The sequence below is a fragment of the Podarcis muralis genome, chromosome 11 (genome assembly GCF_964188315.1).
Source record: "Podarcis muralis chromosome 11, rPodMur119.hap1.1, whole genome shotgun sequence".
NCBI lineage: Eukaryota > Metazoa > Chordata > Lepidosauria > Squamata > Lacertidae > Podarcis > Podarcis muralis.
Genome location: NC_135665.1, coordinates 43,219,896 through 43,242,955, shown reverse-complemented (window position 1 = coordinate 43,242,955; position 23,060 = coordinate 43,219,896). Strand labels below are relative to the sequence as shown.

General features: G+C 45.4%; 1 protein-coding gene across 1 annotated transcript; it reads right to left on the bottom strand.

Moving 5' to 3' along the window:
- Positions 1–9,565: 9,565 nt before the first annotated feature.
- PLK2 (polo like kinase 2) lies at positions 9,566–18,979 on the bottom strand. Its single transcript, XM_028748970.2, has 14 exons — positions 18,632–18,979; positions 17,356–17,463; positions 17,052–17,168; positions 16,698–16,827; positions 16,314–16,401; positions 15,570–15,665; positions 14,552–14,750; positions 14,307–14,454; positions 13,644–13,741; positions 12,601–12,724; positions 11,939–12,179; positions 11,710–11,839; positions 11,500–11,610; positions 9,566–10,329 (listed from the first exon to the last, which is right to left on the bottom strand). Exons 1-14 carry the CDS (start codon positions 18,872–18,874, stop codon positions 10,138–10,140), a joined length of 2,025 nt encoding a protein of 674 aa, XP_028604803.2. The 5' UTR covers positions 18,875–18,979; the 3' UTR covers positions 9,566–10,137.
- Positions 18,980–23,060: the final 4,081 nt, after the last annotated feature.

Here is a 23,060-nt window from a genome sequence, read left to right as displayed (position 1 = left end):
TTGACCTTGTCAGTCACAATGTAGGCTGTCTGCTTGCTTACAGCTTGGTCCTTTAGCTTCTTCCAGTCACATTCCTCCCCACAGAATAGACACCCTGTCAAACAACATGGTCACCTGCTTCTTCTCCTAGTAGAAAACTAATTTCCATCCATCAAATGTCAGAGATTTCACATTTGTGTCTGTCTATATCTAGTTTTAAAAAGGACAGCAAATGTTAAAGCTGATTTGTACCACTGTAGGGAGGGGGGAACCCGAGTTCCTCACTTGTGTTGCTTTATAACGCTTTGTAACACTCATTGATAGTGATGTATGGAAGTAAGAGCTGGACCATAAAGAAGGCTGGTTGCCGAAGAATTGATGCTTTTGAATTATGGTGCTGGAGGAGACTCTTGAGAGTCCCATGGACTGCAAGAAGATCAAACCTATCCATTCTGAAGGAAATCAGCCCTGAGTGCTCACTGGAAGGACAGGTCCTGAAGCTGAGGCTCCAATACTTTGGCCACCTCATGAGAAGAGAAGACTCCCTGGAAAAGACCCTGATGTTGGGAAAGATTGGGGGCACAAGGAGAAGGGGCCGACAGAGGACGAGATGGTTGGACAGTGTTCTCGAAGCTACAAACATGAGTTTGACCAAACTGCGGGAGGCAGTGGAAGACAGGAGTGCCTGGCGTGCTCTGGTCCATGAAGAGTCGGACACGACTAAACAACTAAACAACAACAACACTAATTGAGGAAGAGGGAGGCAAGTCCACTACTAGAGAATCAGTTGGCTTGAAGAGGAATGCTTAAGCCTCTTCACCTAACGGCTGAGTCTCCCTTGCAAGTCCCCCTCCCCAATATGATTTTGCGTCCCCACCCCCAAGCTGGGCTATTTGGAGAATACCTGCCTCAGGAGGAACAGCTAGAGGAGTATGTAGATGCAGCTCAGTAAGCAGGGAGAGGGTTAAGCACCCCTATGTCTCCCATTGATTCTCTCCTGCATGTATCCTGCCTTGGCAGTATTCATGTTATGGGGGGATATAGGCTTGGGAGCATGTATTTGCTGAGGTTCTCACCTAAGGAGCAGGGTATAGCCCACTTTTTACTCGGCATGGATCACTGGAGGGAGCAGAGATGGGGATATTGAATGACCCTTGGGGTCCCTTCCAACTTCTACGATTCTATGATTCTGTGTCATTGGACTCCAACTCCCATCAGCTCCTGCCAGCATGGCCAGCGACCAGGAATGATGGGAGTTGTAGTCCAACAGCACTCAGAGGGCTACATCTAGGGCAAAATGGCAGAGTTCCCATATATAGTCCTGAGCCCTAGCATGTCTGCTTAAAAAGCAAGCACTGCACTCGCTTCCCTTGAATGCAGACAACACTGAATAAATTTTGGAGGGGGGAAGCATTTAAGCTTATAGCTTACGCTGGTACTTTCCTATCATCATCACCACTGGACTCCTTGAGGAGGAAAGGGCAGAATATGAATGGAATAAATAAATAAACTGGCCTCCGCTCCTGCCATGATCACTCACTTTCAACACTGCCAACATACATTATCCCAACAGGCTGCAGTTATGGACCCTCGCAATAATCCCCGAGGGAGGCTTTTCATCTGCCGTTTAGATTTAACGCTCCGATGACAAAGGTTTATGTTATTAACATTGGTTGCACACTTATATAGGTTTATGGGCACTTGGGCGACACAGTTAATCATTCCAGATGTGAACCGATGAAGCAGACCGTTCTTGAGTTTTTCATGCGGGCCAGCAGAGTGACTGTCACACCTCCAGCGTACAGCAACATATCTTCAGTGACACTGAAATATCACCAGTGCTAGTTATTCTTAAATGGGTCGTGTAAACAGCTTCAAAGGTGATGATACAATCAGGGCAACATGCTGAAGTTATTAACACCAATAATACCGGTCACGCTAAAGATGTTGGTATCCACTGCAGGCGCTGCCATTTACCGGCAATAAAACATGCCCGGGGCATTTCCATTTCTTTCGCTCTCTTTTGGCTCCAAGCCACAGAAAATGGACAAAAAGAATAGGGTGGGTTTGGATGTGGCGTTGCAAATCAAAACAGTACGTGTGTTGCCATTTGATCATGCAAATATTAAAGAGGTGTTGAAGTACTACCATTACATTCAAATGTGGGTAATAAAAATTTCAGAGCATGGCTCTGCAGCACTGGAACAATTTGGGGCAAGAAGCAACACTTAACCCTTCCCCTCCCACAGCATTTTATGGCAAGTGAACTCAGTGATCTGTGCCACTTACCTTTCATCTCAATGTTATTTTGCTATGTTTTGGTTTAAATTTTTCTTTTTCTTTGCAGATTTAACAAGGGAAGAAAAAAGAAAAGAAGAAATAAAATTAAATAAGAGAGAGAGACAAAAGGGGGGAATAAAGGGGGAAATTGTAATATACAAATATTCTGCAGTGGGAACTGATGGTGGTCTACTGTTAGTATTATTTGTACATGGCTGTTATTCTTTCAGCCTCCAGAAAAAGGACACCCTCCTCCACAGACCCACATATAACATCAGGTGCATGGTAACTGGCATCACTTGGCCAAAGTGGGCCAAATAGAAAGGCCTGTTGGGTTTAATTAAGCCTGTGGGACAGAGGCTGGCCAACCCAGCCAAAGGGGCTGGTTTCAACTCAGCTTCTCTGTAGAGCAGGTTACAGTGGTACCTCGGGTTACAGACGCTTCAGGTTACAGACGCTGCTAACCCAGAAATAGTACCTCAGGTTAAGAACTTTGCTTCAGGATGAGAACAGAAATCGCGCGATGGCGGCAGTGGGAGGCCCCATTAGCTAAAGTGGTACCTCAGGTTAAGAACAGTTTGAGGTTAAGAACGGACCTCCAGGACGAATTAAGTTTTTAACCTGAGGTACCACTGTATTTTCTCAACCATACATAGTCCTATCAAATATCCGCCCCCCCCCTCCCCTAATTCATTGCACATGCTCTTCATATGAAACTAAAGTCTCACAATACTATGTTTTCAGCACTATTTTCTGCCCCACCCTCCTACCCTTGGTTCCCCTGGGAAAACTGGTCTGGAATAACTGAAGAAGCAGTGAAGAAGAAGCTGTCTCGAGCAAGCCGCAGAGCAGTCACCCAAAAATATTGTGGAAGATTTAAAGCATGAGGAAAGTCAAAATCTTCTTCAAGGGAAAGCCTGTGAGGCTTTGGGAACACAATGGCAAGGCTGGATTGATAAAATGGCAAAGGTAAATGCTTGGCACGTTGTGGATTTACATTTAATTTGGCCTAGCACTGATTGGCTGCATCCTGTTTACACAATTGAGCCATCATGACTTGGAATAATAAAAGTACTCTCAAACAGAACTCAGCCCAGGTTTTCCATACTTCCTCTCTACCCCTTTCAAAGTGCCTTTGAGCATTATCTAGCTAGTTAAGCAGAGAGCAGCAGCTGGACTTGGCAGCTGAGGCACATTTATCAAAAGAGTCTGCCAGAGCCCGGTGCAATACCACATTCCACAGGTATCAACGAACAAGTGCTTTCAGCGATCACATGATGGGTCCAGCAAATATGTGGGCTGAGCGGGAGGGTAGCTAATCCGGGCTGTTCATTTATATGCTGAAAGATATTGTGCCTCCCAGTATTTACTTCAGGCCTATATCATACCCTCCAACTTTTCTCCTATGAAAATAGGGACGTTCTATTCCATCATCATCACTTTATTATCTATATCCCAGTCATCTGACTGGGTTGCCCCAGCCACTCTGAGTGGCTTCCAATATATGTAAATACACAATAAAATATTAAACATTTCAAAACTTCCCTACACAGGGCTGCCTTCAGATGTCTTCTAATGTTGTATCTATTTGGCTCGGGGGTCACATAACTCCATACCCTCCAATATTTCTCTGAAGAAAATAGGGATGTCCTACCATATCCGCTAACATTTCTCTGATAAAAAATAGGGACATCCTAAAGAAAAGTGAGACATTCCGGGATCAAATCAGAAACCGGGACGACTTCTGTAAATCCAGGACTGTCCCTGTAAAATAGGCAGGGTTTGCTATGTGACCAAACTGAACTGTAACACAGTCATTAGCTAAGAGGTGGTTACTATGTTGCTCAGTAGACTGTCCACTTAATATTATACCTAATTCACTGTCCTATTTGCAGGCAAATTGAGCAATCGGCAAAGAGGAATAGCCCTCAGTAATTACTGGCACGAGCCCAGTTTGAACCAGTGACCCAGAACTCAAGAAATATTCACCATGACTCAGTCCCTATCCGCAAACTGCTTGCTCAGAATTCTTCCATGAGCCACAGCCTATCACATTCTTCCTTTCTCTGCATTTAGTTCCGTTCCATAACACAATCCAGGAAGTGATCCTACAAAGCAGTTCTGTTCTACAGAAGCTCATTCCTCCCCCCCCCCCAACCTCCCGCCAAGCCTGACACCATATATTTGCTGTGTTGAACATCGTCGTAAGTGCTCATGTCTGATATGCCTGAATTCATCAAAGCCGTTGAGGGGCGGGGGGACAGTTTCACACTGAAAACAAAATTAAAAAGAATAAATCCCAAAGGCCAAATCCTTATGTTCTATTAAAGTAAATTCCAAACATTGATGAACCATGATATTAGATTTCAACACCATATATTTAAATGGCATTTAACATCTTAATTTGAATGTATCGGTCTAATTAAGCAGTAGCAATTCAATCAGAGGGATGTTTGCCACCACAGAACTTAATAAGGCATAAAAAGCATGAAAACACACAGGAAGCTGCAGATTACAAGCACAAGATTACATCTGTAGCAAGCTGGAGAAGTTAGAATTGGATTTTATAAGCAGTCATTTAGCTCAAAGCTCCCTCTGGGATGAAGGCATTTACTGTACATTTGTTGATGGTCGCTGCATCCTGTCCAGGACTCTCTCTCTGCTAATAAAAGTTGTTTGTCATTTACCATGTTTCCTTAAAACTAAATGATTAATGAACCAATTAAAATATACTATCATCTCACTAGAAGAGATATATTGAGGATCTTTAGTGGAGATGGTAGAACTTCCCAGCTGAAATAATACACATCTCCTTCTCTCTCTCTCTCTTTTGTTAAAACAATACTTATTTTTAATTTACCAAATGAATCAACAGATTTCAGAGACTTATATTTGGAATATAGATTCATAGCATTGTGAAGTATTGTAAACTGCGGTACAGATCATCCTTTGATAGGTTTAGTCTTCGATAAAAATCAGATTAAGCACAGACACTTTTGGAACTGAAATGAATAGCACTGAGTACACTATCGAGGGGTTCTTGCCAAGGAGAAAGTACACAAATCCCACCTTTTCTTTGATATTATGGCAGTGCATTTACAATGGCTAACATCCAGCAGTCTCAGACCAAGCGTGGAAGGGGACTTTCCCTTTCTCCCCCTACAGCTCCCCAGCACTCTCTGGTCTGGTCTGTGGGGTTGGGAAGCCCATTGGCGTAGATTTGGGATGAGTGGGAGAGACTACAGTGAGGAAGAGAAGAAACAGAAGTCCCACTGCACGAGGGGAAGTCCACTCGCACAGTGTTGGATGGCACCCAGTAGAAATCATTGTTTTTCAGTATCCAGGGGAGAACAAATTACCACTGAATCAGATGAAATATGTAGTGTTCTTTGAATGTCAATCATAGGTCTAACCTTCAACCATTCACAGTAATAGATCCTTTGCAAGCACCACCAGAGAATCTCAAACGCTCCACAAGTAAGATAGTTTTTACATGAAATAATAATGTCTGAAATGAATGTTAAATAAAATAATTTAGAAAGCCAAGCGTTTCGTGAAAAGGATGGGATGTTGCAGAGAAGCTTTGTTTGAAATTACGGATGTTTTGGCAGTTAGGCAATGACTGGCAGATGGTTTTCCAGATATCAGTCATTTGGTACAGTTGTTCCAATCCCATCATTTGGAACGCTCCCCCCCCCCCCCATTTTTGGGGAAAATAAGTGTTGTGCTAAGGAGATTGTTCCATCAATGCAAGCACTGCCATATAATCTCCCCTCTCCTCCCACAATGCACCATTCTGGGGTTTCTCCCAACCCTCCAAGCCAATTTGGGGGGCAGACCCATTGTGCTAGCTGAGGTTGCTGTATTTTGCGTTGGCTTTTGCTAATGGGACTCATTAGTTGAATCTGACCCTATACTGTATGTTCTTTTCTGCACAGGTCGTAAAACTCTCTTTTTCTCCAGACTAAGGGCTCATCCACACTTTGAGGAAAATGTGAGGGCAAAAACATGTATGATTGATGTATGGCAACCTGTGCTGGAAGTCTATTCCTTAAAAATAGCTGAAAAACTTTTCATTCGAGACTTTGGGGGGGGGGAGCTGAACAACTTTGGGCAACCCAACACAAAAGGATGAGCCCTTGGAGAACTTTGTTTGCCTTACCTCATTAAAACAAGCTGTTAAAATAGCCTTTGCCATCTCGCTCCTCTGCATATATCCTTGCCAGTGTAGAATGAGCTGGGTCACCATGACACAACAAAATTTGCAGGGTGTAGCAGCTTCCCTAGTATGTGAGGCAAAAAGGGTGCCTCCAAACTGACAATATTTGGCAGGAGGGATACAAGTGCACACCGGAACATTAGGTTTGTGCATTCAAAGTGGATTGACGAGTTCTGTCATCCTGAAGCAACAAATCCACAATTTAATATTATTTTTTAAAAACACATTGTGGTTTGAAAACTGATGGGGAAATGCCTTCAAAAGTGTTGGATGGATGAATGAGTAATTAATTAACAGGCAGATGTGCAAACACCCTGCAAGAAAATCAGGATGAATGCTCATTGTCGTATAAGTGCCTCATAAACGAATCAGAATGCATGCTCGACTAGACACAAAGTAAGCTTTGGGCAGGAAAATCAGGACAAATGCCGAATAATTGGGTCGTCTGGAGGAGCCCAAAGAATTACAGTTGTCAGATTCTGTTGGCAAAGGGCAACACTATGCCAGCTGGCAGCAATAGGATGAGGGAGAAGAAGAGTTTGGATTTGATATCCTGCTTTATCACTACCCGAAGGAGTCTCAAAGCAGCTAACATTCTCCTTTCCCCTCCTCCCCCACAACAAACACTCTGTGAGGTGAGTGGGGCTGAGAGACTTCAGAGAAGTGTGACTGGCCCAAGGTCACCCAGCAGCTGCAGGTGGAGGAGCGGAGATGCGAACCCGGTCCACCAGATTACGAGTCTACCGCTCTTAACCACTACGCCACACTGAGGGAGAGAATGCCCAAGGTCCTAACCCCCCCCCCCCATCCTCAGGTCCAAAATAAAGCTTCTTTGCAGACTTAAATAGTAAACCAACCTATCAAACTCGACTTTAAGGCACCCACATCATCAACCCCTTCCCCAGTCCTTCCCCTCTTCTGTTGGCACATTATCATAGGCTGATCTTGATGCCTTAGAGGAGCACAGGAATGATGGCCACTTTGGGGAGGGAGAGGCAGAATCTCCACCTGCAGGTTTAGCTGTTTTGAGGGAGCCATTTTTGTGCAGCCCTGACACAGCCAGGAAGAGCCCAAGATCCTTTTATTCCAAGTTTGCTCAACCAGATGGACTTTGGAGCCTCGTAGGGCCCAGCTAGATGCAATGTTTCTTGTCATGGAACTTCTTTAATAGCCTGATTCCACCCACCCCCACAAAAATAAATAGCAAACACAGAAGCCAAATGAGGTCTGTGGGATGAAGTAAGAGTCTTTGTTTTTGCAGTGCCCCCACTGAGGTCCTGTTTGGAATGGGATTCCTTCATACAGAAATCAGGCAGACTATGTGATTGTTTGCACATACATACACCAGTTTTGGGGGAGGGGCAGAGCAGGGAAAGTGGAGCTTAGGAAAGGTGGCTGGGAGATGGGAGGCATTTATTAGAGTCTTCCTCTTGAGGGAAAGAGCCAGTGGTTGGTACTTTACTGCCATGACTAATAAACTGGAATAGAGAGGAAGGTGATAAAAAGAGTGGTGCTTTTACAGAAGAAGCAAATGTATATAAAGAGCTGGGATGAAAAACAGAATAGAGGAAAGGAAAATGGGAGGCAACGGAATGCTGAGAGGCACATGGGGAGAATTGCAAATAAAAAGCCATCTCCAGCTGCGAGCTTCCAGCAGATTCTACCTAAAATAGACTTATGATACTCTGATATCCATAACGTTTTCTTCAGGTTAACTGTGGAACTCCCTGACATAAGAAAATCACTGAGACAAAGAATTTAGCAATTTCCAAGAGGGATTAGATTCAGTTGCCAGCCATTTATGTCAAACCATCTCCATTTGCTGTCATTTTGTGACTGGTGGGCTTTGTAACTTCCAGCCTTCTCACGTAGCCCCTGGGAAGTAGAATGTTTGAGGCACACACACCCCAATTAAGGTTAATCCAGTGACCTAATTTTGGTTACATCCCGTTAGGCAGTTGAAAGGCCCCTTTGAGAAACATCATATGTCTCCATCTTTTGTATGTCACGATTTTGTGAATCTAGGTAAGTAACGAACATTGTGCCTTCAGTTTCTCCATCAGCATTCACGGAATGCAGATTCCACAAAAAACAGATTTTATAAAGTTACACTCCCCGCGCCCCCAAAGTACCGATTCATAGCTATTGGAAGTATACAAAAGGAGTGGAGTTTTAGAGTAGTTCCAACAGTGCTTATCATGAATATATACAAACAGAATCCAAGTGTTGCCACTTTCGATGTGCCTGCTTCAAAGACTACTAAAACTGAGTAGCCTTCCTTTCGGCAGAAGTCTGGCTAAACCCTCCGTCGGCCATCCTGGCATTTTCAGGAAGCAAGATGAATTCAAGGTTTTGCCACATGGCTAATTTCCATGCTGACCAAAGTTCACCTAGAGATCAGCTGACATCAGTCCCCCCCCCCCCCCAAAAAAAAGGCTGAATAGAACCATTACAAAACACCCTCTGCTTTGTTGGAAGGCTGATAGGAGAACCACATTTGCTTGAGTACAATGGTCAGATGTCTGCAAGAGTTTATAAGCAAGAGATTCTCCTTCAAGCCAAAGTAGTATGAAGAAGAAAGGTTTATATGCTGCAGATACCAAGGTAGACTTGGATATCATAAGAAAATTTAGAGGCCCTTGAACCTTGTGCATTTTAAAAAAGCCAATTTAAACTCTGAAGGTAACACTAAGGCAGACATTTAAATAATATTCAATGCAATCCTATTATCTACTAAGAAATTGACCCTACTGAGTACAATAGACCCAATTCCATGTAACCAAGTATTAGGATTGCAGCCATGGTCTGTGGTGAACAGCACCAGTTTTTAAAAGCATCAGGCCAATCTACCAGCCACATCCACCATGGTTTATATAAATTGTGCAAAAGCTGGGCTGTTATCCAAGCAGATTGCAGGCTCCTGCAGGTAGAAAATAAAGCACCATAAATGCTGATGGAGGCCCATTCCACCTCATCAGAATGAGAAATCAATTGACCTTGAACCTCTTCTATCTTGCGTGTTACTTTTACCGGTTAGAATGAAATGCAGAGCTCAGAGGGAAAAAAGGCATATACTGAAACCAGTGCTTCAGGTTTTCCCCACTCTTTATTGCCAACAAATGTATATTTAAAATCACGGTTGCAAAAAAATGTATGTAATAAATACTTCACTTTGGGCTGTAATAAATAAAAAAAAATATTAACAAGGAATGCACTTTGCCAGCCACAAGTGTGATTAGTTCTTGGAAGAAATAAGAAAAAATGTATGGCCATAGTTCACAGTTAAGCAGCCACAAGCTGCCCCAAATAGTTATTCGACAACAATGAGATTGCCCTCCCTCCCAATTCCTCAAGTGTTATTCACAGTTTTAAGTCCTCCATCAGAACTGTTCTCTGCAGAGCTTCAAGTCCAACTCATATCTTTCAAATGGGAGTGAACCAAGGGAAGCTACACTCCAAAAGAATTCCTTGTCACACCATTAATCCACCAAAGACGGCTGCAGTAGGCTCCATGTCTGGTACCAGCCAGGACATAAGATATTTGTTCGTACCAGTCCCTACTCCTCACTCATCCATCAACATACTAGCTTTTTCCAACTGCCTCCACTGTAGACTTCAGTGAGAGAAGTCCTTTTGGTTTTAGAAGAGTTCTTTTTAATTTAATTGCATCTTTGCAACAGCATATTCAACGCATATTCCATTCGCTGCTTTAGATCCAGGGAACACCCAGACATCAGAAGGGTCGTCAAGCGAAACGTTGTCGATAGCCTATCTTCATTGATATAAGTAAGCAAATATTCCTCATTTTGGTTGCATATGATGATTTTTGTGTGGTCATGGTAGAAGTTCACCTGCCAAGAAATTAAGAGGTGCTGTTTAATGCAACTGTTCCAACCTCTCAATGCACATTTCATGGCACTGCTTTCAGTTTTCAGCAGTGCTCTGCAAGTATTTCGTGGACAGAGCCTTCCTTTCCAGCCTAGATTAGAAGCATAATGAAAACCCCTTTGCTCATGTGCTGCAGAATATTAAATGCCTAAAAGACAAAGCATCTCTTTGACTCTAAGCTCAATAGGGTCTTAATCAAAATCACTTGCTTGAAGACAAAGATTGCAAGCCTTAATTTTTGAAACGGCAACATAATCTGGAAGCAAGTTATGTATCCAAAAACACCCCTTAAGGAATAAAGGTATTGTTCATCTTTAGTTGGTAGAGGCTTGTGTCCAGAATTTGAGAACTAAAATCACTGCAGACCTTAGGTAGCTTGAGAGCAGAGGAACACAAAGTTCTGGTGATGTATAGGAAGATCTCTATTAGACCACTGGCTGTTAACCTGTGGCCATCCAGGTGTGTTTGACTAAAATGCCCATCAGCCCCAGCGAAGATGGTCCATAGTAAAGGATTGCTGCTGTAGTCTAGTCACATCTGGAGGCCCACAGGTTCACCAACCTCTTACTGGATCCTAGTGCAGGCATAGGCAAACTCGGCCCTCCAGATGTTTTGGGACTACTACTCCCATCATCCCTAGCTAACAGGACCAGTGGTCAGGGATGATGGGAGTTATAGTCCCAAAAGTTTGCATATGCCTGTCATAGTGTGCCTATGATGTCTTGTTACGCCAAACCCAACAGACCCCCCCCCTCCGCATAATAGAATAAACCAAGCATTACAGATGATACAATATCATGTAACTTGTAGAAAGCCCATTTTGCATCTGTGTACACTTCACTTTTGGCCTTGGGATTTGTGAAAGTAGCACGTTTGGCCCTTCAAGCCATTGGGCTCCTCGTCTTTCACGGAGTCAGCTGAACAATAGCTTATTAACACTACTTATGATAAGTTACTATTGTCATCAAGTTGCGACAAGCTCCTTAGGTTGATAACAAACTGTGTAAAAATAGTACCCTCGCCATCTTCAGATCTAATCCCCACTGATTCCAGATAACAAGCCCCTACATGTTTGGAGCAAGCTGCATGTGTGGGTGGGCGGAGGGAGAAGAGAGAGAAGAAACTCTGCCTACCTGGAAGGTGCCATCATTGAAGAGCATCATCAATGCCTTGTCAGATTTCAACCACTGTAAGAGGTAAAGTCTGGGCCTACGGACATCTGTTAAACTGGGCAGATCTCCTCCCTGAAAAGGAGAACACACAATCTTGGTTAGAGCAGAGTTCATCAACACACAGGCTTTTAACAGCAACGGATTCCAAGCCTTTTCATCCACATCACTTACATCCATGAGATTCTCTTCCATGTAGTGAGAGAAGTACTTCAAAACAGTTACTTGACTGATGAACTGTTCAGGGGCGTCAGGAGTGGAAAACACGGAGCACTGACCAAGCTCTGCATAGTAATGGACTGTTCTGAAGGTAAAAAGAAGAAGAAGAATATTAAGTTCAAGTAGACACAGAAGAGGAAAGCGTCAAGTGACAACTTCGTTGTACATTGGGCCAGCCACTTACTTTTTGTCTGGAAGAAGACTCATGTGAGCACCATTGTTGAAGAGAACGCCCACTGTGTGGTCCGACAGCTGGTAACCGAAGCCATATTTATTTGAGTAGTCCACCCATTTCGTGACCCACTGGAAAGACGCAGCCAGTTGTTCTTTGGGAATGTGGTCAGATTCTGGCATGTTCTCCAGGCAACCACGCAACACTCTAGCCACAGTGTCAGCCACGCTTCCCATAGTACTATCTTCAAGGCCTGGGTGAGGGCAAAGAGGAGGGAACGTTACAGAAACCACATGCAGAGTTGTCAACGAGCCTACCTCCTGTACGTTATTCATTGGCCTATCGTCTCAGATTATGCCCCTAAAAGGCGGTTTGGCAATTTCTGCTACAGAATTTGTACTGAAGTTCTGAGAGTTCCCAACAGAAAGAGAAGCTGTAAAACTAGGTTTAAAAAGGGCTTGAGGATTTATCTGCAGTTCTTTGTGGGGAAGGAAGACATTACAGTCCCAAAGACTCACTAACCAAATTTGTAGGTTTTTACACTAGATTATTTGCTTGGCCAGTTTGACATGGGAGGAAGAATGTTTCTTTACAGGCCCTAAATCTTACATTCTTGCTTGAGGTACAGACTAAACACAGAACCGTCTACTTAACGCCATGTGCATCATACTTACATTCGCTGCTGCTGCTACAGCTTCCCAACGTCCCCCGAACTATCATCCGGATAGCATCTCCGATTTGTTTGGTTTCTGCTAGCATGCCAGGTTTGGCTACAGTGGTGCTGGGAGGCTGGATCTCCTGAAAAGGCAGAAAATACCATGTTGTTGCCAAGGACCATCAAGGACAGATTCTTGCAGAATTCATAATCATGTTTCAGATTCCGTTTTGCAGGTACCCTGGTAGCTAGGCCTCGCTAGCAAGGTGCTTATCACTGTGATGAACAGGATACATGCAAAGGGCTTTTGCTACTGCCCACAATGATGCAGTGTGCATTATACATGCCACACAAACTCCCTTCGAGTTCCCTTTCAGGGAAGGCAAGGTCACCTAGCATCAGGAGGTGGAAGGCAGATAGGACCTGAATTCATTTCCCCCATGATAGCAAGCTTTGATTTCCCTTCACTTATGTATCTAGGAAGAGGCTGTGATAAACCACTGGGGAAGATTTCAAACTTGTTCTGTCCTTTTGGCAACTTGAACGACCAAAAATCAAAATTCTTCTTGGTTGCAAACTGGATCCCATTTCTTGAACAATGGAACAGAACAATGGAAAGATGTTTTCTTAACAAGGCTTGGAAGAGCTTCTCATGCTGTTTGTTCCACATTTTTATTTGGTTATGTCTCATCACTCTTCCTGTGTCTGCACACACACCAGGCCTGCTTCAGCTCCCAAACATGTTGGAGATTGCAAATGCAACTGAAGTTTCAGAACTGCTGGCTTATCCTGAGCTAAGTCTCCCTAAGGAAGAGGAGGGGCAGCTGACAGCATCTCAGGATTATGCAGTACGGAGACACACAGATGCTGGATGATTTGCACTAATGAGTCCTGGAGTCATAGAGACCCTGCACAGATGTCAAAGGCTATGACAGCCATGTCACAAGATTACGCTAAGCTTCCTGAGCTCTCAAGGATTTCGCTAGCCGCTCGTTTTTACTTGTGTTCAGCAATGCAGGCTACCGTGTTACAAAAAAAAGCCCAACCAATTGAAATACATACCTCCTCTGGTCTGTGTTTCAGGGGTTGCTGGGTTATTGAGGTCTTTTTCAAGTCATGTCTAAGCTTGTATATTTCTTCATCTTCTTTAGCAAGCCGATCTGGAAGGGAGAAGAAAGCCACAGAAAATTTAGAGGGGTTTTTCCTATCCAAGTGCACATGACTGTCTAGTACACAATACTTCCTGCCTTGACAAGACATGCAGTCTAGAGTGTTGCTTCCTTTGTATGTGCCTGATTTCACAAAGCTGAACATGGCTCTTATAGAAAGAGTCGGCAGACCAGGAACTGCAGCCAATAACAGGCTGGCTTCAAAAACCAACAGTGATGCTTTAGCAGCTCTGCATTAAAAAGTTCAGCAGTGTGTATACACAAAATGTGAAGCTTTTAGAGGTGGCAAGAGATCAGCAGTAAGTATTTGTTACAGATGGGCAGAGGATGGATTGGGATCTACTCGTAGATCTCTGGCTGATTCGTAAGATAGATCAGCAAGTTTTTGGATTCTGGATTACTTAATGATACAGCAACAACGAAAAGGACTTCCCTCTCAGAAAAGATGTGTTCTTTTGCACTGATGACTTAGTAAGAAACGAAATTGATCCTTCCAGCCTAAACTCTGCCTACTGTAGTACATAGATAGTAGCCAGGTATGAATATATCTACTTACTGTGTGTGTCAAAATATCTTGCTTTTTCCTTCTTGCCCCCAAAGAGAGCTGCAGCTGCCTTCTTGAAGAAATTCTTAGCCGGGCTTGACAAATTGAAGTCAGGAACTGTATGACAACAACTAGATGGAAGCCTCTCCGGAGTGAAGCCCTGAGGAAACAAGATGTACAAAAACGGGCTGTCAGCTGGCTGTCAGCTGTAGCTCTGAACAGAAGCGAAACAAACCAAGAACAAGAATGCTACAAACCAGCAAGAAGAAGTCATGTTGAACAATGTCATCTAAGCTGGGGCGGTCTTCCGGGTTTTTCGACAACATGCTTGCAATCAAGTGCTTTGCAGGAGGCAACAAAGACGATGGCAAGGAATATCTCGCTTCCCTTATACACCTGTAAGTTTCCTTCAGATTGGTTGTTTCAAATGGAGGCCTTCCGAGTAGCATTGTATACCTGTTGGAAGAGGAAGTATACAATTCATTATTTGAATCATTGGCAAGAATAATAATAATAAAAATGTTTATAAGAAGGGCGTCAATTTAAGTAGTCTTTAAGCAAAAGCATCACCACCACTGACCATTACTAGTACTGGAAAATGTTTTGTCAGCTAAGTTCTGTAAGAAGGGGCTGAACTGAGAACAAGAACATGCCACAGGTCTGTGCAAGACCCAAGGATGTGTGGGTTTGGTAACCAATGAAGATTAAGCATCCCAATATCATGGGGCTGCAAGGAGTGGAAAGTGGTCCTGGAAAGGCCCATAGCTCATCAGTGGAACTGTTAAAGACTCTGCATGCATAAGGCACCCCATCCAAAGCCTTTGAGGAGCCTGCCAACAAGATGGGCATGACATCACTAGGCTGAAGGTGGACCTTAGACTGGTTTGACTCAGTCTAAGAAGACTGCCCACACATGCAATAATATCTCCAGGTGAGATTACTGGAGTGTGTTTAATGTGATTTCAAATGGGGGGATGAGGTCAGAAGGTGAGGCTTCACAATACCTTGCATTGTTTTTTGCATGTACAACTAGCACAAACAAAGCTTATTGTGCAAAATAAGCCAAATCTCCAGAGTTCTGCGTAATCTGAATAGTTACAGGTCGCAGGAGAGCAACCTGGGTAAGGTCCTTGTAGGTTACATAGTCTAACCTCCTGCTCAGTGCAATTACTCAAAGAGATGTGCTGAAGGTCTGCTTGAAGACCTCAAGAAAGGCAAAGCCTACCCACTAGTTACACAGTTGTAGACAAGACCAAACACCAGCTAAATACTCACATGACACAGCCCAAGGCCCAAATGTCAGATTCACAGCCATGCCCTTGTTTGTTCAGAACTTCTGGGGAGAGGTAATTTGGTGTGCCACAGATGGTTCTGGAAAAGACAATTGAATGAGGAGTCAAAACAATGAGCTACCAGTCCAACAACAGTTAAGACTCTCTCAAAAATTCAACGTGTGTCATACACTTTAGTGAAACCAATGCAATCCAATCCCAAGTCAGTGCATTTTAAACAGAGCATTAGTTTGGCCCCCAAAGCTATATGTTTTCGTTAAATACTGTACAGGTTCCACCTGAATTCTTTGCTATATGTAAACAGCCTGTATCTGCCTTGCGTAAAGAAGGCTCCAAGTTTAATCCCTGGCATCTCCAGGTGAGGCTGCATGAACCCCTGGACAGCTGCTGCCAGCCAGTGCAGACAACAGGGAATTACTTAGACCAGTGGTCTGATTCAGTATAAGGAAGCTTCCTATGTCCCATGGTGGCAGCTCCCTGCCAAATGTGCATGGGCCTGAAATAATGGGGGTTGCTCACAGGCAGAAGAAGCTGACCCACTAAACTGTTACAAAAAAGGCCATTAAGAACATTGATCAGCTGTCAGATATCCTGGCTTGCAAGCCAATGCTTTAAACGCATTATGAGAGCCAGCATCTCTCACTGCTATGCATAACTAGAGATTACAAATCCCAAGGCAGTTCTGCTGTATTTAGGTTGCTGTCCTCTTTCCTTCCCAGGTCCTTACCTTCTCCTGTGCTCCAGCGGTTCCAGCCTTGCTGCCAACCCAAAGTCACCCACTTTCAAGTCCATGGAATCGTTAATGAAAAAATTACCTGCAGACGCAAGGCAGAGAGGAAGAGGAAACATGGTGAGTCCAATTCACTGTCATGACGTGTTAGACAAGTGCTGACTCGCGTCTAAAGAAGGCCAGCACATAGTTGGTGCTTTTGTTTTTATGAATGAATGCTTAGCGCTATTACTCAAGCACTCCAAGACTCCACTGCCAGACAAGCTGATCCTATTCATTAATCCCCATGAATTGCAGTTTTCAAACAGCAGTTTGGTCTATGAGAAAGGAAACTGCTCTTTCAACATCTTATAAGCCCAGTGTCTTGGGAGATCAACATACCTAGCTTCAGGTCTCTGTGTAAGATCTCCTGTTCGTGAAGGTATTTTAATCCCGACACAATCTGCCTGAGGTAGTATCGCACTTCTGGTGCCGTCAACACCTTCCTTGCTTTCAATATGTGAGCCATAGACTGGTGAGAGGAAGAAAAGAGAAAAACCCACAGGCAAGGTCACTCAGCTGAAACCACACGATAAGCATTAGCATTATGAAAAAGCTGAGGGGTGGGGGTCAAAGGCAAGGAATTAAGGGCTGCCTCAAGAAACTATGGACAATACCTTTTACACATTAAACATTTTTACACTATCGGCCGATTCCATGTAAGGGAATACCGGATTTCTCCCCATGGATGCTCACCCTTCGGCTGCAATACTCCAACAGAATGTAAATGTTCTCTTTGTCCTCAAAGTAGTGGTAGAACTGCACAATGTGCCTGTGATTGAGCATCTTGTGCAACTCGATCTCTTTATCAATCTGGAAGAGGAGAAAAGGGCACACACAAACAAGAAGCAGGTTATTACTGGCACCTCGGTATCCACATGCCTCCGCCGTGGGAAGAGGCAGGGCTTAGATGCGAGCAAGCCACTGCAGAGGGAGAAAGGGAAGGGCCACCCAAGCACATAAAGAGATTCCTGAAAGGAGCGTCACAACACATACACACCTTTTCCCTTTGATGAGGTTTGGCTACTCGGCTGTGAGGAATGATCTTTGCAGCATAGACTTTGTTTGTGGTCAGATCCGTCATCTCGTAGCATTTTGCAAAGCCGCCCTGAAGAGACAAGGCAGAGCAGAAGAAGCACATTAGGCGAGGCAGCAGAGAAACTCCCCTCCACCTCCCTATTCAGGGAGCCCAAGTCAAGCAGGAAAAATCGGAACTACCAAGGGACCATGACGGCAAAATTTAAAAAACGGTGACAGTCTGCAGCCAAAGGACATTCTGCAGTGTGCTCTCAATTCTCACTCTTTGCTAATCAAATTAATGCAGAGCCTTGGATGCTAAAGAGAGCCCCCCAGGCAAGCTCTCTCAACCAGCGGTCAAAAATATGCAACAAAGGTACAGACAAATGCCTGTAAAATGCTTGAGGTCTAGCAGCTTAAACCTGTAGCGAGAGGACAAAACCCTCCCCAACTGCCTCATGTGTGAAGCAGGCAATTCTCCTACAGATTATTTTGTGACCAATGCACACACATTTATCCATTTTTTGCCACAAGCGCTCAAGATGAAAGGCACAGCAACCGACAGTTTTCTGCTGCATGTAATTGGGAGAAGAACAGCTGACAGGCATGTACATTAATCACACAGGATAGCTGTCCTCCCTCTCCGTGCAGCTATCCGTGTGGAGCCTTCCGTCTTTTGTTTAGCAGCCCTTTAAGGCTGGCAGCTTATGCATGCACCAGCCTCCACAGGTAACAAGCCTACTTCGACAGGTGATCCGCAGAGGTGATAAAACACAAACGATAAAAACAGAGGGGGCTGCAAATCAAGCCAGCAGGACATAAGGACTCAAGATAGCGCAGCGCAGCCCCGATGAATGGAACACTGGGTGTAAAATGCCCTCTTTCTGAGAAGCAAATATATTTGGAATTTTGCAAAGGAAGGGAAATGAAAAGGCACGATAGATGGACCGGGAGGAGCGGGGGGGGGGGAAATGCTATTAATTATAAATTATTATTATATTTGTACCCCACCCATCTGGCTGGGTTGCCCCAGGTACAGAATGGGGGGGGGGGGCAGATCAGACCGAGAGGCTCAGATTAGGTGCCAGAAATGCCAAAACGCACTGGCAAAAAAACCGCACACAAAATCAAAATAAATCGATGTTGGGTGGGAATCTATGCGCCCCCCGACCCCACCCCGACGTTACAACCAGCTCTGCACACCAGTGACAGATCCACGAGACGGGTCCCTAAAACTGCCACTGCCGCCGGGCAATTACCTTTCCCAGCACCTTGCCGCGGCAGTATCGCCTTCCCGTGGTGGGGTCGGTAATAATCCGAGAGATCTCGGTGGCCGAGTGCGGGTGGTGGTGATGCTGCTCGGCTGCCGACTCCGCCGCTTTCTTCCTTCGCGATTCCCCATTGCAGGACTTGCCCAGCGCCTGCTCGCCCATCTTGCCGCTGCCGCTGCCGCCGGCTGCTGTACCGCCCGGCTGGTAAGCGATAGTCCTCAATAAATCCATAGCTCCGTCGGCAGGCTTGTCCCAGCGAAACAAACCCCGCTCCTGTTCCCAACCCGCTCCCAAGCTCCGCCGCCGCTGCGCCGAACGCTCGCTCTGCGAAACGGCGACCGCCTCCACGGCCTTTTATAGCGCGGGCAGGCGCCCCGCCCCGCGAGCCCCGACGTCACAATGCTCCGCCTTCCGAAGCGCCGAGCGGCCTATGGCGGGCAGCGCGTTGTCCGGCTGGCCGCGCGGGAGACCCGATGGAACGTTGGCAGCGACGCGCGTTAAGCAGCACTTGGGAACGCGCGCCCGCCGGAGCCTTCAAAGCGACACGCCCCTGGGGAAAAGAGGCCTCCGCGTAATTGCAACCGCTGGCCCGAACGACGCCCCTTCCCAGTCAACGCGCGCGCTTCCTTAGGAGTAAGCCACGCCGCCGGACCTCTTTCAGAGGAAACACTTCAGGTTTTCACTGCGGTGGGTGAGCCACAGTACAACCTAGCCGCGCCAAGGCCGGCCAGCTCCTGTATAACCCTTTAATGTTGGCCCGGCAAATGACAACGCAGCCACCGGATAGAGAAATGGGGACCCCCAGCCACAACGGCCCCTGGCCCCTTTGTTCCTTTGAAAAGCTGCGTAGCAAAAGTCCAAGCCGGCACCTTGCCTGCCATGGCCCCTGGAAGCCGCCTCAAGGCCCATGGGGAGAATTCATCAGCTCCCTATATGGAACAATGGCTTAGGTAGGTTTGAGTGACGTTTCAACAGGGGTAGGGGAGGGATTACCCTGAGCCCCGCCCCACAGCTGCACACTCTCTCTCTCTCTCTCTCTCTCTCTCTCTCTCTCTCTCTCTCTCTGATTAGCTTTCCTTGCAATTCCTCCCTTCACTTCTTTTAGAATACAACTCCCAAAGAAACATAAGAATAGCCCTGGTAGCAGCTATGTAACCCAGTTACATGTCCTCACAGTGGCCAACCAGACACCTGTGGGAAACCAGCAAGCATAGCTGTCAACGTTTCCCTTTTTAAAAGGGAAATTCCCTTATTCTGAATAGGATTCCTCGCAAGAAAAGGTAAAAGTTGACAGCTATGCCAGCAAGTGGGACCTGAGTGCGACAGTGGCTGGGGCTTATGGGAACTGTAGTCCAAATCAAGTGGAGGTTACCAGGTTGGTGAATGTGTTAAGCCAGTCCTGCTCTCCCCTTCTTCCTTGTCTCTACTGAATGGGAGACCCTGGACTCCTGGCCCTGACTGCGCCATTGACCTTACGTATATATGTCATTCCTTCCTTCGAACGATACCTGTCCGTGAGCCAACCCATTAAAATGGGCCTCCTTGCATACACGTTTAATGGGAGGGGGGCACACATGGTGTCCCAAGGCTTCAATGGACAGTGCGGATGTTAAGATACACTCTGTGCAGGCCAGGAGCTTGTTTGTGTACTGAAGGTGCCCTTCATCACACCAAGGAAGGGCAACAGCTGCAACACCGAGGGATAAACTCCAGGATTAACATCCCAGGTGCCGAGAGAGAGAGACGAGATGCCTTCATTCGCTTCCCTCATTTTCTCTCCATCTGGCTTTCTGATGAACAGCCCATGTGGTGAACACATGCCAGGCTTATGAGGCCCAAATTAACGTGCCTGAGCCTTGCAGCACTGATTGCGATTTGGGATACGGAGAAGAGCAGCGTGGTATCCATGTCCTACGCTAATCAAGCCAAGGTCATTCAAGGACAAACACAGCCTGGTGGTCCCTCCTCTTGGACCAGACACTGCCTCTCTCTTCTACGATGACAAGGAAGGACATTGGCAGTGGCACCGAAAAGGCAGTTTAAAAAACAAAAGTGGAATATTCACATTTCCCTTCAAGCATGAAAATGGAGGTGACGGGTGGAAATGCCACACGCTAAGAGAGATGTAACCCGCCCCCCGCACACCCAGCAAATTCAGCCCTTTCCTTGAAAAAGAGCATCCCTTTTCTCATTGGAATCAGACAGCTGACAGTTCTTCTATTAAAATTGCCCCATGCAAAATCAGCCATCTCTTCAGGACTGGTAATATAACTGGATGTCACTGGGGGCAGTGCTAAAACTGCAGGGGGGTGTGAAACAATAGCAGGGGTTCAGCCTGACAAAGCAGCGGCTTAATAGAGACCAAGTGCAGCAGAATCGCCTTCTGCGCTCTGTCTCTGTCTTGTGTCTTACTGACAGATCTCCTGGACTCAGTCTCTTGGCTGCAGAAGCTCTGCCAATCAGCAGTCCCCGAGCTTAAAGATCTAGCTGTTGCTAAGTGGGTTACCTGCTGCAGATCTGGGATGAAGCCAGTGCTTCTTTCAGGTTTGGAAGAAACCGGCAGTGACCTCTAGCGGCATATGCTGTTTAGTACACATGCTAGTCAGGGCAGCAGCGTCCTGGGAAACTGTATGATATGATCTAATGGCCTGGCAAAGCCAAGAGGCCAAATTACCAACTGTGGCATGATAATTGCTACTTATTTGCCCTCGATCTTGCAAGGATCTACATGTGAAAAAACAACAACAAACCCAACCCTTGTCCTTGCTTCCCAGCCACCGACACTGTAGGTTGGATGACTAGGCAACATGGAAGTTTATTTTTAATCTTTTGTCCAAGCAGGTGGAAACCCAGCTTGCACACCTGAATTATGTAAATCGGCATTGCTCAATTAACAAAGTACTTAAATTGGGAGTTCTCACTTCTCATGGGAACTTGGCAACCCAACTCATGTGGCCTGCAGAATGTGGCCGCCATGTTGCTCTAGTGGTGATGCACCAGGGTATCTGTTGCGGGTATACATATGCGCTGAGATTAGGAACGATAGCTGCCAGGACTCTTGGACAAAGAGGCAGTGGTTATGGGAGGAGGATGGAAGAGGCAGGAGTTCGGCTAGGACTAGAGAGGGTTGTGCCCTTGTGGTCCCTTCCAAATTCTACAATTCTATGATTCTGTGACTTGATCAAGTTCCAATTCTGGCTTAGATGTGAATTTCAGTGGCTGATCTTGGCCCCTTCATGTGTCATGTGGCAGGAACTGCTGGCCCTGATGTTGCATCCTTAGGCTAGCTTCTCACGTGCATAGAGTTTCCATTGCAGACACACCTCCATGCTTAACATGTGAAAGGGCTAGTTCAGGGACACAACATTGGTTGGAGGCATGGCCAGTGGTGTGGATGCATGAGAGGGCCCTGCACACAAGAAACACATGTATGTGGCTGATCTCTTAGCTTAAACTACATCGATGGGGATCTGCCTGTGCTAACAAATTAAAGCAATATCACGCTGCTTTATACAGGCATGACTTCCCTAAAAGAATCCTGGGTTCTGTGGTTGGTTAAGGTTGCTGAGAGTTTGTTTGGAAACTCCTGCTCCCCTTCCAGAGCTACAGCTCTCAGACTGGTTTAACAATCAATCCCTTTTCCTCTGGGAATTCTACACCCATGAGGGAAACCCTGGATTTTCAGAGTTAAAAGATGAGAGTCATGTACTAGAGACGTGAACTCCATTCAGAATTCCAGAATTGGGCCATCCCGAATGATGATGACATTACTAATGCCTCTTTCTTTGTGATGTCAACAGAGATGTATGTGATCCTTCTTGCCAAATACACAGTGATCCCTCTAAGTTCCAGAGCTGAACTACCAGAATCGGCAGATCAAAAAGGTAAGTGTGGTTTGCCTAATCTTGGCCCCATGTCAAGTTCCCTACTAGCAGGACTGGGACGAAAGCAGTGATGCTTATTCCTTCTGCATCATGCAAATTAGATCCAAGACGCATCAGGAAACTTTGTATGGCTGATATGGCCGTTCTCCTAAGATTTCCTTAGAAATATGTTCTGTGTGATCAGTTTGGCTTATCCTCACATGTGTGTTGAAGATTCAAGTGCTAGATATAAGTTTTTTTAAATGGAGAGAGGTACGGTAACTTGAAACTTACACACGTTTAACATGTGTTTTCAGCTTTACGTCAGCATCAAAAAAAAATTTTTAATTGTTTAAAGGGGGTGAGCGCTCAGGAAAAAATGACTTCAGCAATCCCGCCCGTCATTGAACCCAATTTTTTTTGGCTATGAATAATTTTGCCTGTGTGCGCTACTCCTAGAACGTAACCAGCATTTAAGGTGAGTTGCCTGTACATTTTAAACACAGAAAGTGTTAAATGTATTTTCACTGATATCAGCCAAACATTGCATAGTA

Bases quoted from the DNA above. Each gene is read 5' to 3' on its own strand.
- PLK2 (XM_028748970.2), bottom strand. From the start codon at position 18,874: ATGGATTTATTGAGGACTATCGCTTACCAGCCGGGCGGTACAGCAGCC. The intron at 16,828-17,051 runs GTGAGCATCCAT...TCCTCTCACCAG, and splicing joins TGGAGTATTGCAGCCGAAGG to TCTATGGCTCACATATTGAA. The intron at 12,180-12,600 runs GTAAGTATGATG...GCCCTCACCCAG, and splicing joins CTGTAGCAGCAGCAGCGAAT to GCCTTGAAGATAGTACTATG.